We start from the raw sequence: 12,671 nt of genomic DNA on the forward strand, positions 1-12,671 counted from the left end.
CTAAAGAAGGAAGTCCCAGATCTAGAGAGAGGCAGCCTCTGTTCCAGACTCAGGAAGTCAGATGCTGATTTTTTAGACCACTGACAAATATTCAGGCCTATGGATCTGCATCTGGACCATGACCAGGCCACTGGACCATGTACAGCTTGGCAAACCTGTGTGCTCCCACATGAGTTATTAAAGCTCTGCTGTGGGTTTTCCTGTTGGTTTGTTGGTTACAAAAACATGGCTGTCCCACATACCTGATGTTTCATGTGTCAAAAGGTTTGGTACAAAAATGTTAAATCCAGTTGAATGTGTAAATACTTCACAACCTGTTAATTTTGCTTGTGCCAATTAATATATTGGGGTTCAAGGAAAACAGAAGATTTGGTTTGGTTCTGCTTGTAGTTGCTTTTAATCTGAGCATCTGGTCACTTAGCCACATTTATTAAGGTATTTGAAATATATTTGTTATATTTGCTTTGAAAGTAAAAACTCCCCAGAACTAGTTAAATATGAAACCTTTCATCATTGCTATCTATCTGTCATATCTCCTCCCAGCAGAGATTTGTTAAAACTTGTCTTGGATTCAATCTGTCTGTCTTGTCAAACCATTTAAGCACCTTAGGTGCAGAATCGGTTTCCCTGTATTTCTGTGAAATAACAGAACTAAGAGGTCTGGATTACGCAGAAAACACACAAAAAGAAAAGCCTGTTCTTATTTAAGTAGAAAGGAAAGACCAGCTTCCATTCATGAGGATTTAATTCCCAGGCTCATTGCATGATGTCACATCTGCCCACCTCTGCTTTTATTGTAGCAGCCCAAAATTACTGAGTGTGCATGTATAGGGGGGAAAAAAGTGGAGCCTTTAGAAGTTATGTGTTTGAGCTGGAATTTGAAGCTTTGCTGATGCGTCACAAAAGATTTGAGGTGAATGCTTTCAAAGGCTGAAGGCACTGAGCATATTCTGTTTTCCTTGTAGGTGTGTTACTAGACATCCAGCAGCACTTTGGAGTCAAAGACAGTGGGGCTGGCTTGTTACAGACAGGTAAGAAAGAGTTTCTTCTCTCACTGCCCTTTGTATCATTGCATTTGTCCAATGGGTGCCTACAGATTGCTTCATTATGATGCATGGGCATACTGGTTGTGAAATCTGCTCTTAGAAAAGTGAATAAATACACTCCTACTGGGGAGCTAAATAAACATGGGGGGGTTTTGGCCTTGATTTGTTGTTGGGCGGGAGTCTGGGTCTCAGAATGACTTGAATGGACCAAAAGCAAACAAACCTAATGATTTTATTCACAAGAACTAAACTCAAACAGGAGATGGCTACTTCCCCTAGATCAAAAAACTCACGATAAACCAACAGCAGGATCCTGTTCGCTTCTTTATGTTGGTAATAAGTGTGATGTATTTTGCCCTTCAAGTGCTTTCAGAGAATCTGCTGACTGGACAGTCCCGGGGAGCATGGTGTGGCCTGAAAATATAAAACTCACCAGGGCAAGAACCTGAAGATGAAAGCTGTAGGCAAGGCTAACAATCCATGAGAGCTCATGGATTAACAATAGCCCTAGAATTTTGGTGCTGTTAGCTTCCGACATTTCTCTAGTTGTGTAGGGAAGGATTATTGCAATTCTGATGTCCTTTTAAAGGAGCAGGCATTTTCATGTCTCAGACATCTTCAGGCAGAGCTGAACATCCCCAGGAGAACCCCAGGTTAGAGCAGGGCCTGTATCCGTGGGCTGCATGGGAACACTCTGAGTACCAGTCTCATGTACACGACAGCACGTTTGATCCTCATGGAGAGTTGAAAGGAGCAGCAGTATTTTTAAGATATGCAGTATTTTAAGAAAACAGCCTGATTTGAAAAGCTCCTATGGAACTATTAATTAAAGTCAGGGATTTGTGGTGCTCTGGCTGTCTTGTCACTGTCATCTGTCTGAGGAACCATGCTGGAACAATTATATCTCTGAAAAAGTGAGACTTCAGTTAGGTTTTGAAATGGTGTGCCAGCAAGACATGTTCTCCCATGTCATCACAGTGGATGCCAAACACCTGTCAGGAGCTTGTCTGTGAAATTGTGGCCAACACTGAATTGTATAAAATCATTTATTCTTAACGATCACATTAAAAGTGAACTGTTCTGGAGCTCCATCAATTGGTCTGTGACTTCAAACTATGTGAAGCACTGCAATATCCCCTCCTTTTTTATTTCCTGCAGCCCATGGCACAGCAGCGTCCTCACCTGTGGTCACAACTTCTTGGTAACGTTGTAATACAAACAATTAATAAGAATTTGTATTAAATGTTTAAAAAATGCTGCCCTTGTGGGACAGCAGAGCTCAGCTCAGCTGACGTGAGCAGCATGTGTCCAGAACAGAAGGTTTCAGCTTTACAAGTGTCACTGATTATAAGTAGCATCAATCACTTATGCCCAAAATGGCACTGGTTGTCTGTCAGATTCTTTTCTATAGCAATTATTTGTATTTATTTATTGTACTCAGAGGAACAGGTCCTCAATTTATCATTAGGCACTAAGTGCTTTCAAGAAAATATTCTGGTGGAAAAGGACACTTGCCAAAGCCTGTATTTAATCTTCATTCCCCTCAGTGGATGAAATGCTTCTGAAGATTATTCATTGACAGCGAGTAAAAGCTAAGTTCAACAGGATATTCATTTGTTAATTGCAAGATATGTTATTTATTTCTCCAGCAAACACCCAGGGCATACCACAGCATCACTGAGATATTGCAGGATTGCTCTTGAGTGTGTCAAGTTTTCTAACAGGTAATTGTTGCTTTAAGGAAAGCAGTGTTTTCTCTTGGGTATTTTTGCTGATCTGAAAACTGAGGGCTTGATTTTGCGTCTGCAATGTGGATAATAATGTACTAATCACAGTGCTATCAGAGGAAAAGAGTGCTCAGAAAATAAAACACCATTTCACATAAATAAGGGTAGAGGCATGTCACTGAAAGCTTATTAATTCTGTTACTCCAGCTTGCCAAGTTTCTGTGTTGGCAGGTGGCCCGTGGCCCAGGTAGCCTTAATCCTGGTTAAATAAAAGATGCTGCCCTAAACCACCACAGACACTGCTTCTAATCTTTTGTCTTTTCTCTAAATGTGACTTCTCGATGTTACAATTAGGGGAAATGGTGCAGAGTGTAGAAGGCCAGGGTTGCAGAATGAGCCTGGAGCAAAGCTGGACCAGGCCAGGTGTCTCCCACTCTCCTGCCTTAACCCTGAACAGTTCCTTTCCCAGCAGAGACACAAATATTGTTTGCTTCCCATGAGATGGTCTTGCTAACTAACTGAGTGATGTGAGACAAAAGACTGTTCATCCTGATTGTGTCCTCTGAATAAAGAGTGGATTAGTCCTCAGGTTGTTAATCCTACATCTAAATCAGTCCTAAAGTAATTTACAGTGTTAATGAGAGAGAGTGAAATGTGGTATTTGCTGGCAGTTCATATCACTTGTCAAAAAGGAAATAAAATAAAAAAACTTTAAAAATTAAAGCCTTTTAACTGAGGAACAAGGATGCACAATTTTTTAGGAGGAAATGGTTCTGAAAATCCAAGCAGAAGGTGGGGGTAATATTTGAGCCTGTGTTCATCCCACACCCCAGTCTTTGCTGGCACAGCTGATGTGGAACCTCTCTGTCCCTCTGATCACTTGCAAGCCAATCCATACTCTCAGCTTCTGATGCTGCCTGGAAAGCAAAGCTGACTTGCTTCTTAGGAACTGCGGGCACAAATAGATTTTTTGTCTTCTTTTATATTAATCCTGACATACAAGCTGTTCTTTAACCAAGACATGCTGTAAACTGGTTAGAGGGACACTCTGACTCCCTGTACAGAAAAATCAGAGGACAATCCAGCCTCATCCATAATGGAAAGAAGCAGACCATGGTAGTCTCTACAGCAAGGATCCTGTGACAGCAGAGGACATGCTGACAGATGGAGTACAGCTGCTGCTTGCTCAGTAGCATTCTAGAGTAGCACACATAAAACTGGTGATTTGAGCTTCACTTATCTCCAGATGATGCTGTAATTGTGTGCTGATGTTCCTTTTGAAAGCACTGCATATGCAGTTGTGTAAATATTGGTTTAGTTCACCGTCCCATAGGTCTGCATCCAAGCTTTCTTGTGCTTTTCAGTCCTTACTGGCTGCTTTTCCCAGCTAGAGAAGGGATAAATCTGGCTGAACTCAGAAGGTGGTAGAACATCTTTGTGCCTGCTTGAGCTGCACAGCTGTAGTCAGTCAATACATTATAAACCAAACCATACAAAAAGTCTTACCTATGTGTGGAGTTAGGTAGGAGCAGCTACAGAACTACAGGCCACTAGGAACACAAAGACTAAGAGGGTGGATTAGTACAGCTTCTTCAAAATAGTGTTATCCTTCCATATACGCTGTGCCATGGCAGTAATGCCCCAGTGCTGGACTCTGACTAGATTTTTTTCTCCTTCTTTCTGCATTTTTTGTGCTTTATTGCTCTGTCTGCTCTCTGTGCCTTTGAATTTATTTTGCTTTTGTGCCTCTTGCCAGTGTCTGTGTAGCAGAGAAGAGCTCTAATAATAGCAGTGGCTGGCTCGCATCTTCAGAGTGTTTTATATCGGGAGGGCTCATGAGGCCCTTACAGATGGGGAAACCAAGAAAGCCAAATGGAAAAAATTACCTGCCCAAAGGGGCACAGCAGGTCTGAGGCAGAGCCAGGATGAGAACTACAGTTCCTGAACACTCAGCATTAGTGTTAGGAATTAATTAATTAATAAGGTTAATGCTTAGAGACCCAGAGATTTGGTCCTTGTTACTGGGCACCTGAATCCTCCAACACAGACAGCTCCAGCTCAGGGACTTCTGCAGGTGGAAACAGAGATATCAAATGGAGGTTATTGCAAGGATTCCATGGAAATGCAGAGAGGGAAAGTGTCTGTCTTCAGGAGGAGCGCAGAGATGTCATTAGAGGAAACCCTGGCAGGCAGAAGTGAATAGTGTAAGGTCACAAGCCAGGAAATGTAAGGAGTGAGAGATCTGTAAGGACTCATTAAAGGGGAATAATCACAGATAACTGGGGCTCTGAAGGAACTTGTCTTTCCTCATGTGCAGAGAGATGGGCATTCCCCCATGTGCCTTTCAGCCCCTGGTTTCCCAGAAAGCCAAGCAATGCCAGGTACTTTTTTGTAAGTCTCGTTGTGAGCTCACTTTCCCTGTAAGGGTCAACTCCAGCTACAATCTCTCTTCATTTGAAAAGTGGAATTTTTTTCTACCTGTGTTGCTCTACCTCTTGAGCTGACATAGTGTAACCTTGCAGTGGGTTACAACCTTGCAAGTACACGGTCAGCTCTGGTGTGCTGTGATTGTTCCCACCAAGCTATAAACACAAGCACTGAGAAGGGGTCTTGACGTAGTGGATGCAGCACAATGGTGGGAAAAATCAGACTTGATGAATTCAGTTCCCTTTGACTCCCATCTTCTTGTCGCTGGCTTATGGTGGCAGCCCTAACATTTTTATTTATTCCATGCAGAGACCACATCCTCTAGGTGCTACCCCTGAATATGTGTATATTACATGAGTGCTGCTTGTTTCTCTTCTACCGTCTGCTTCTCCCTAAATGGAGGCTGCCTTTCTCCTCAGCTGTGCTCTGCAGAACTGAACTACAACTTCATGCTTTGCTTCTTACTGCACCTACTTAACTGTTCTTCTTGCTAGGACAGAGAAAATCATAATCTAACCCCTTTCTGTTTTCTATTTCAAGTTCATGGGCTTTCCTTTTGGGTGAATGGCTTCCTGCACCCGAGCACTTCCCCAAGAGGTGGTTCCTCAGGTGTCCAAGCCAGGAGGTGAGGTGGAATGCTTATAGAATGCTTTGTGCTTGCTCTTCTTAGGCCTGCAAATGGTTTGGTCCACCATGTCCAACCCATTGCCTCCTTCCCTGCTTCCAACAACACCAAGCATTCTTAAACCCAGGTTACTTTTCTGGCAGTCTGGTGCTCAAAATGGCAGGACAAGGTGGAGCTCTCTTTCTGCCAGGAGATCCTCTAAATCATTTCAACAATGAGCAAAATCTTTCTCCTCATTTTCCCCTCCATACCTGACTTTGTGTCCTTTTCTCTGACATTTCTCCACCTTCTGTAGGATGCTGCTGATGTAGGGGTTAAGCAAGGTCAGCTTAAGCAGTGATGAGAAAGCAGGGCTCTTTCAATATGCCTTGATAAATGTTATGACAAGGGTTGTTATGGCAGTGAGTTGACATAGTCCAGAGCTTGATTATTTCCCACCTAAGTCCTTTACAAGTTCACACAGTCCTTTTTTCCTGTGTGCTATATCCTGATATCCTGAGAGGTCATGGCAATCTGAGGGTCTGATTCATGAAAGCAGTTACACCTATTTGGAGATGCCTCTGCAATCAAGAATGAAAGCATTGTCTTGAATCAGTGAGCAGGTTAGGGGAAAACATGTCTGTGCCCTGGCCCAGTCCCCACGCACCAAGGACCGAACTATAAAAATGCCATTTACAGCCTGTGTTCTCACTGGGCAGCCCTGGATTGCTAAGGAAATATTCTTTGGGGTTGATAAAATGGTCAGGGTGGGAAGGGAAGGTGTCCTTGCTTCCTGCTGAGAGGAGGGAAGTGCTTCAGCTGGTGTTGTATTTTGTCTTTCTGTTTGTGTCAGCAAGTGAGTGCAGGCTGCTAGAACAGGGAAACTCTCCAGACCGCCTTGTCTTCATTAACATCTTCACTTTATGATACTGCATGGCCAGTAGCACAAGGTAACCATTCCTTTCCCCATCTTGTCTTTCTGCTTTGCACAAGGAAGGTTTGTCCTCACTATTGGCCTTTCAGGTACTTGGGCTGGGTGTTGCGAGGGAAATTTGTGCTGCCTGTGGCGCCTCTGTCCTATCAGTAGAAACTGGCCTCCTTTCCCTCAGGCTGTAGTTCAGGCACCTCTTGCCAAGGTTATCTTCACTTCTGTAATTTGTTATAATAATGAGGGGAAAGATTTCCCACAGATTTTAGAGAAGTAGTTATTATTCTACCCAAAGTCCCCACATCTTTTAACACAGCCTGTCCATCCCCCCAATAGGTTCCTCAGACCTCTGAATTTGATTCAAGCACTCTATAGTGGAAGACAGGATTTTTGTTGGTATTGTGTAATACTTTCAAACAACATTTTCCTCTTTGTACCAGCAGTGTAGTCTCATGTGACTGGTATCTGCACTGTTTTGTGCACAAATAGTTCAGAAGGGCTGCTCTGGCTCCCTTTACCTTTTTCATTACCACCGTAGCTGTAATTATGGAAGAGGGAGATGAACATTTACATTATCAGTTATCATGTATTTAATGGCTACCAGTTGCTGGAAGGGAAGTGTGGACTTATATTCAAAAAAACCCTTAAAAGTAGGTTACTTTTCTTCCTCCCCTTCTTCAGTGGCACTAAAAGCTTTTGGTAGTTAGTGGAAAACCTGCTTATCTTTAATTCTTGCTTTCGCTGTGCCTGTAAGTTTAATTTTCAAGTGTGGTGACCATGGGAGTGTTTGTGTATGGTCTCTGTATGGTGTCAGTTGCTGTTGATACATCTTGGGCCTGACATGAAGGGAAGTGTTAGCTCAGAAGGGAAAGGGGGTTTTGCCTTGACCTTAAGTGAAGGTGGATCAGGTTCTTCTGTGAACTGGGGGTGAGAAAATAGACCTAATTTAATTTTTATAGTGCATTTTATACTTATATAGTACGTTTTATATATTTACCATGCTTCATCCCAGGGGGGTCTCAAGTGCTCTCTCTGAAAAGATTTATTTTAAGGTTGTTTTGTCTCCCACACCTGGAGAACTCTCATATTTTTAGAGCACAGACCCGCAGTTCTGCAGGGCAGTGTATGGTGTAGTGAGAATGTGAACAGCAGGGTGTGATCAGGTGATAAAAGAGATCAGGCTTGGTCTGAGTCCACTGGGACATCCCCAAGGTGATACAGCACTGCTGGAACCATTGCTGCTGGAGGTGGTGCTGGATTTGAGGGAGAGATCATGTGGATAACCCCAACAGTCTTGACAGAGTGTGAAGGACTCTGGAGCACTGAAGGTGCTGTTTGGGAATGAAGAGCACTGAGGTTGGTTGCTGTAACCCAGCAGGCATCCAGGAGGCTCTGGAAGTGCAAGGTTTGTTTGCAGTAGTGGGAATGTTGGGGTCCTGGACCAGTCCATGCATTTGTTTTGCTTCTCTAATGTCCTGTCTGGAGTTCCAGGTGGCTTTTCCTCCAAAGCAGTGCTTCTCAAACCTTTTGGGCCGTGTACCAGAGCACTCTGCATCCTTACAATCAAATTTGTATAGTGATTTATTACCACTATAAAAGTAGCATTGCTACATGTCTGGCTGGAAGGAACAGGCTGTTATGTTGTGGGCCACAGTTTTGGGAACCGTAGCCATGGCAGAAGCCAGAACAGGTCAGCAGGGCTGCAGTGATTCCCATATAAAGACCCACAAGCACCTGAGGTGGAGTGACTCATTCGTAGACACTTGTACCTGGCTTTGAAAATGAATTCCAGGGCATCACTTATGTAAAAAGTGAACATTCTTCATGGTATTGGGTAGTGTTAGCAGCCTGCAGAACTAGATTCCAATTAACACAAGTAAGCCTGACTTGCATGAATGGAGTATTGTTGTATCAATCTGCCAATGCTCTCCCCTTGCCCCCAGTACATGCACATATTTGGGGATGTTTCCTGTATGCTGATGTAAGATTATAGAGCAAAGACCCATTTTCTGCCCAAATTATGTGGGGAACCTAGTTTTGGAGAGAAAATATTATTGATCATTATCCATTGCCCTAATTCACTGTACATTTACAGTTATGTAAATGTATATAAACAGTTTTTGCTAAAACTCTCTTCAGTTGTGTTCAAGGTAGTCAAATGACTGTGGAAAGCTCAGGTTTTTAAATGACAGGTGAAAACCAAACATTTCTTTGATGGGATGAGTAGTAGGAGGAGGGGTTCACACATTCTTGTGGTCTTGGCTGCTGCAAGCCGGGAAGTGCTTTGGTTTTCAGTGCAAAGATATTTCTAGGGAAAATTCAGTTTTGATGTCTTTTATTTCTCCACTCAGTTACACATTAGGTTATTAGTAATTAAACATTTGAACAGTTTTAACCATTTGGACTTCCAAACTTTTCATCCATTAATGTTTACAGAAGACTTACTTTACATATTCTCCTACTGCATCATTCTTCTTGTTCTTTGTAGATGAGCTGAACTGGAGATGAGGCACCTCTGATTTATTTCCTTGTGGGACAGTGGTGTTGAAGTGAGAACGTTAATAGTAATACACCTTTCCTGCAAAGAGTTGCCTTAAAAAACTAAGGAGTTACAATAACTGGCTTATTTGGAGCTGCACTAATTTTAAATGGATGGTTACAATAAATTACTTTTGGGGGGGACATGGAAGTGAATTAAGGAAGTTAAAGGTTACAGAGTTGGAGCTTTGATTTCTTTATTGGGAATTCCATGAATTTACAACTCATAGAGTCACAGAGAGTTCTGAGTTGGCAGGGACCCACAAGAATCATGCAGTCCAACCCCTGGCCCTGCACAGGACACCCCAACAATCCCACCCTGTGTCTGAGATCATCCCACTGACAGTGGTGGCCAAGGTGCTCTCTTCTCTGTGTCATTTGCCTCTTTCCTTCTTTGTCTGGATCATCCGTTTGTGGAGGCAGGATGATCATCTGTCAGCCTCTGTAAAAACCAACCTTGCTAAGAGTTCCACTGCGACCTTGGGTTGGATTTATTTTGTTTTCCTTGAAGGATGTGTGAAATACGCTCTGAATTCTTTGGCTTTAATTCTGCCATATTCACATTTAGTGGATTTTTCCTTGGCTCTGCCTCACCCTGGGATGTGAGTGGTCCTGGTTACCTCAGCAATTGATGGTTTCCATTGTCAGCACTGTGTTTGTGTCTTCAGCTGTGGTTATGTCCAACCTACCTGGCAGAATAAATAACAATAAAATTGTCTTAGTGCCCTTGACCACACCTCATGAGCACTGGAAATCATTGACAAAGTCTGACAAATGAAGGAACTGTTTTATGAGAACTTTTGCAATAGAATGAGTCACGTTAAGAAAGGTGGGTGAGTTAAAGAATAACTTTACCACTAAAGGAAAAAAGGGGGAAAGAAAAGGAAAAGGAAAAGGAAAAGGAAAAGGAAAAGGAAAAGGAAAAGGAAAAGGAAAAGAAAGGAAAGGAAAGGAAAGGAAAGGACAGGAAAGGAAAGGAAAGGAAAGGAAAGGAAAGGAAAGGAAAGAAAGGAAAGGTAAAGGAAAGGAAAGGAAAGGAAAGGAAAGGGGTTTTACTGAGTTCCATTCAATTTAAGCGTATGGGCTTCTTTGAAAAGCGGCTTTCCATTTTACATGTGTAGTTTAAGATATATAAATGCTTAACTTAACTAGCTGTGCCTGCAAATCAAAGTGAAGTGGCACTAATTCCACCAGAATAAATGCTCCCAGGGTAAATTAAAAGCTCAAAATTAGTGTTTGAGCTAAGAATCTTTTAAAAGCCTGATACTAAAAATAGATATTTATTCAGAAGGGCTGATGTAAACAGTTATTATGGTGAGAACCATGCAATAATTTCACTAGATAAACCCATCTCCCTTATCTGTCTTCTTGAAAGTAAAATCACAGAACAGGAGCTTGAAAATGTCTTGGGTTTGGGGTTTTTTTTGCTGGCTTAGTTCTCACCATCCCGTTTTATTTTTGAATTGGCATCTCCCAGTGCATTTCCATCACATTGCTGCCCACGGTGTCACTGGGCAGGGTTCAATACTGAGGTGTCCCTGTTGTTACAGCTCAGGGAGCTGAGGCTGCCTCAGCTCTGTCTCTAAGGGTTTGTGGGTTGCATTCCTTAGAAAATTCTTACATTCTTATAAAAGTGTAGAGGATTCGTTCCTGCTTTACCCACCCAGAGCCTTCAGTTACTTCCAGCTTTTGGCTGATGTCGCAGTCCTGCTGCCTGCCAGCTGCTCTGAAACCCATGGATGTGATAATGGGGAAAATTATTAGTGAGTGTGACAGCAGGTATGGCATACTGAGGGGGAGGGTGGCAAAACAACGAGAAAATATTAAAAGAAAGTGTCTCTGGGGGAAAAAAAATGTGGAGAGCAAACATTTCCCTGAAAAGCAAATTGTCCAAATTGTCCAAAGTTGTCCTTGTCATAAAGGATGTTTTGTGGCAGAAGAGGTATGATGCATATATGATATTTATTATACAATGGATATTGAATTTTCACTAAGAGCTCCCCAGTAAGATATTCCTACCAGCTGCTAATGTTGCACCTTCCAGAGACGTGGGCAGTACACGACACACTGAGCAGAGAAAATATTTGCATTGTATACAAAAGATGTGTTAATTTTCCTATTTTGTACCTACTGAACTTACTCTTTCCAGATTTATTATTCAGAAGCTGGTTTCTTGTCTAGTCACCAGACAAACTTCTGGCAGCACCATGCTGAGTTTTCCCCAGGGTTCAATTCCAGCTGATAGCTCCAGGACTCTGATAGCAGAGCTCAGCTGGCACCTCGGGGCTTTTCTGGTCTCCTGGGAGAGGAGTGGAACAGGCACTGAACACAAACCAGCACCAGATGGGCCACTGGTCACTTGTCAGACTCACCTTCTACATTTTTAGACCTAATTGGAATGGGCTTCTTTAATACCTTGACAATCCCTGGATTTACCAAATATTGCCTTTCCTTTTTTCCATTAATGTAATTGATGATGCATGAAGGAATTGCATTTGCAAACCTTGCGCATTGCAGTGTTTGTTTCAGGATGGGTTTTTTCCCGGTGGCACTTCTTCTCCCAGAAAGATGCTGGTCCAAAGAAATTTAAACTGGGGGATTATTTAAAACAGGGTCCAGTCACACTCCATGGCATTGGAAACTGTGATTAACCCTGGAGGTTCTACAGATGTCATGTTCTTTTATCCATGGGAGCAAGTTCAGTTTCAAAGCTCACTCCTGGAACTGCAGCTCAGCTTGGCATTAGAGTATTTTTCTGAGTCAGGAATGACACATGGGTGATAATCTTAGAAATAACATCTTGTAAAACAGAGATTCTGTAAGACATGCAGAGATTCATTCTCCAGGGCATTGTAGCTGTGATCCTTTTCCAAACCATTGCAAGTTAAACACTGGGATATGCCAGTATTTCAACAATTTCCTTAAACTAATTTGTCCCTTTTTGAAGGCCCCCCCAGCCACTGTGAAACACGTGCTCTTTGTCTAAATTGCCATCTATAACAGCAAGAAGCAGGAGCTTTTCTAAATACTGCAAGCAACATCAAACTGGCAAAAAATTGTCGAAGCACTCAGAGTGGTGTGAGAGGCTTCCCCACATCCTGTGGTGTCTCTTCACTGTGGGATGAAGGCTGCTCCTCACTGTGGGTGTTTATTTGTGGCCTGCTGGTTGTTCAGCTCTTGTCCTAGTCCTCAGTATACAGTTACAAATTGCAGTCGATGATGGTGTTTCTTTGCATTTACTTTGTGATGCAAAAGCCTTTAGAAATGTCACTGGCATCTGGGAAAATAGATGCATCAGCCCATGGCTCTGTACCCTGGCAGAGAGTTCTTCAAGTGCTGATGAGCATCGTGTGGCATTGGATAGGAGGGAGAAAGTATTTGTGGTCCCTGAGCTGTTCTCA

The 12,671-nt window shown here is 42.6% G+C and overlaps 1 protein-coding gene across 2 annotated transcripts in view; it reads left to right on the forward strand.

The window, feature by feature from the left end:
- Positions 1 to 12,671, forward strand: part of LOC120761237 (sphingosine-1-phosphate transporter SPNS2-like) — a 134,565-nt gene that overhangs the window by 35,436 nt on the left and 86,458 nt on the right. For both annotated transcript variants that reach the window (XR_005703584.2, XM_040082284.2), the window contains exon 2: positions 966 to 1,031. Coding sequence is in view for 1 of the 2 variants with exons in the window: in XM_040082284.2 (XP_039938218.1) it covers positions 966 to 1,031 (66 nt within the window). In the remaining variant the exon portion in view is untranslated. The remainder of the gene's footprint in view (positions 1 to 965; positions 1,032 to 12,671) is intronic.

This window comes from Hirundo rustica, chromosome 19 (assembly GCF_015227805.2).
Source record: "Hirundo rustica isolate bHirRus1 chromosome 19, bHirRus1.pri.v3, whole genome shotgun sequence".
Classification (NCBI taxonomy): domain Eukaryota; kingdom Metazoa; phylum Chordata; class Aves; order Passeriformes; family Hirundinidae; genus Hirundo; species Hirundo rustica.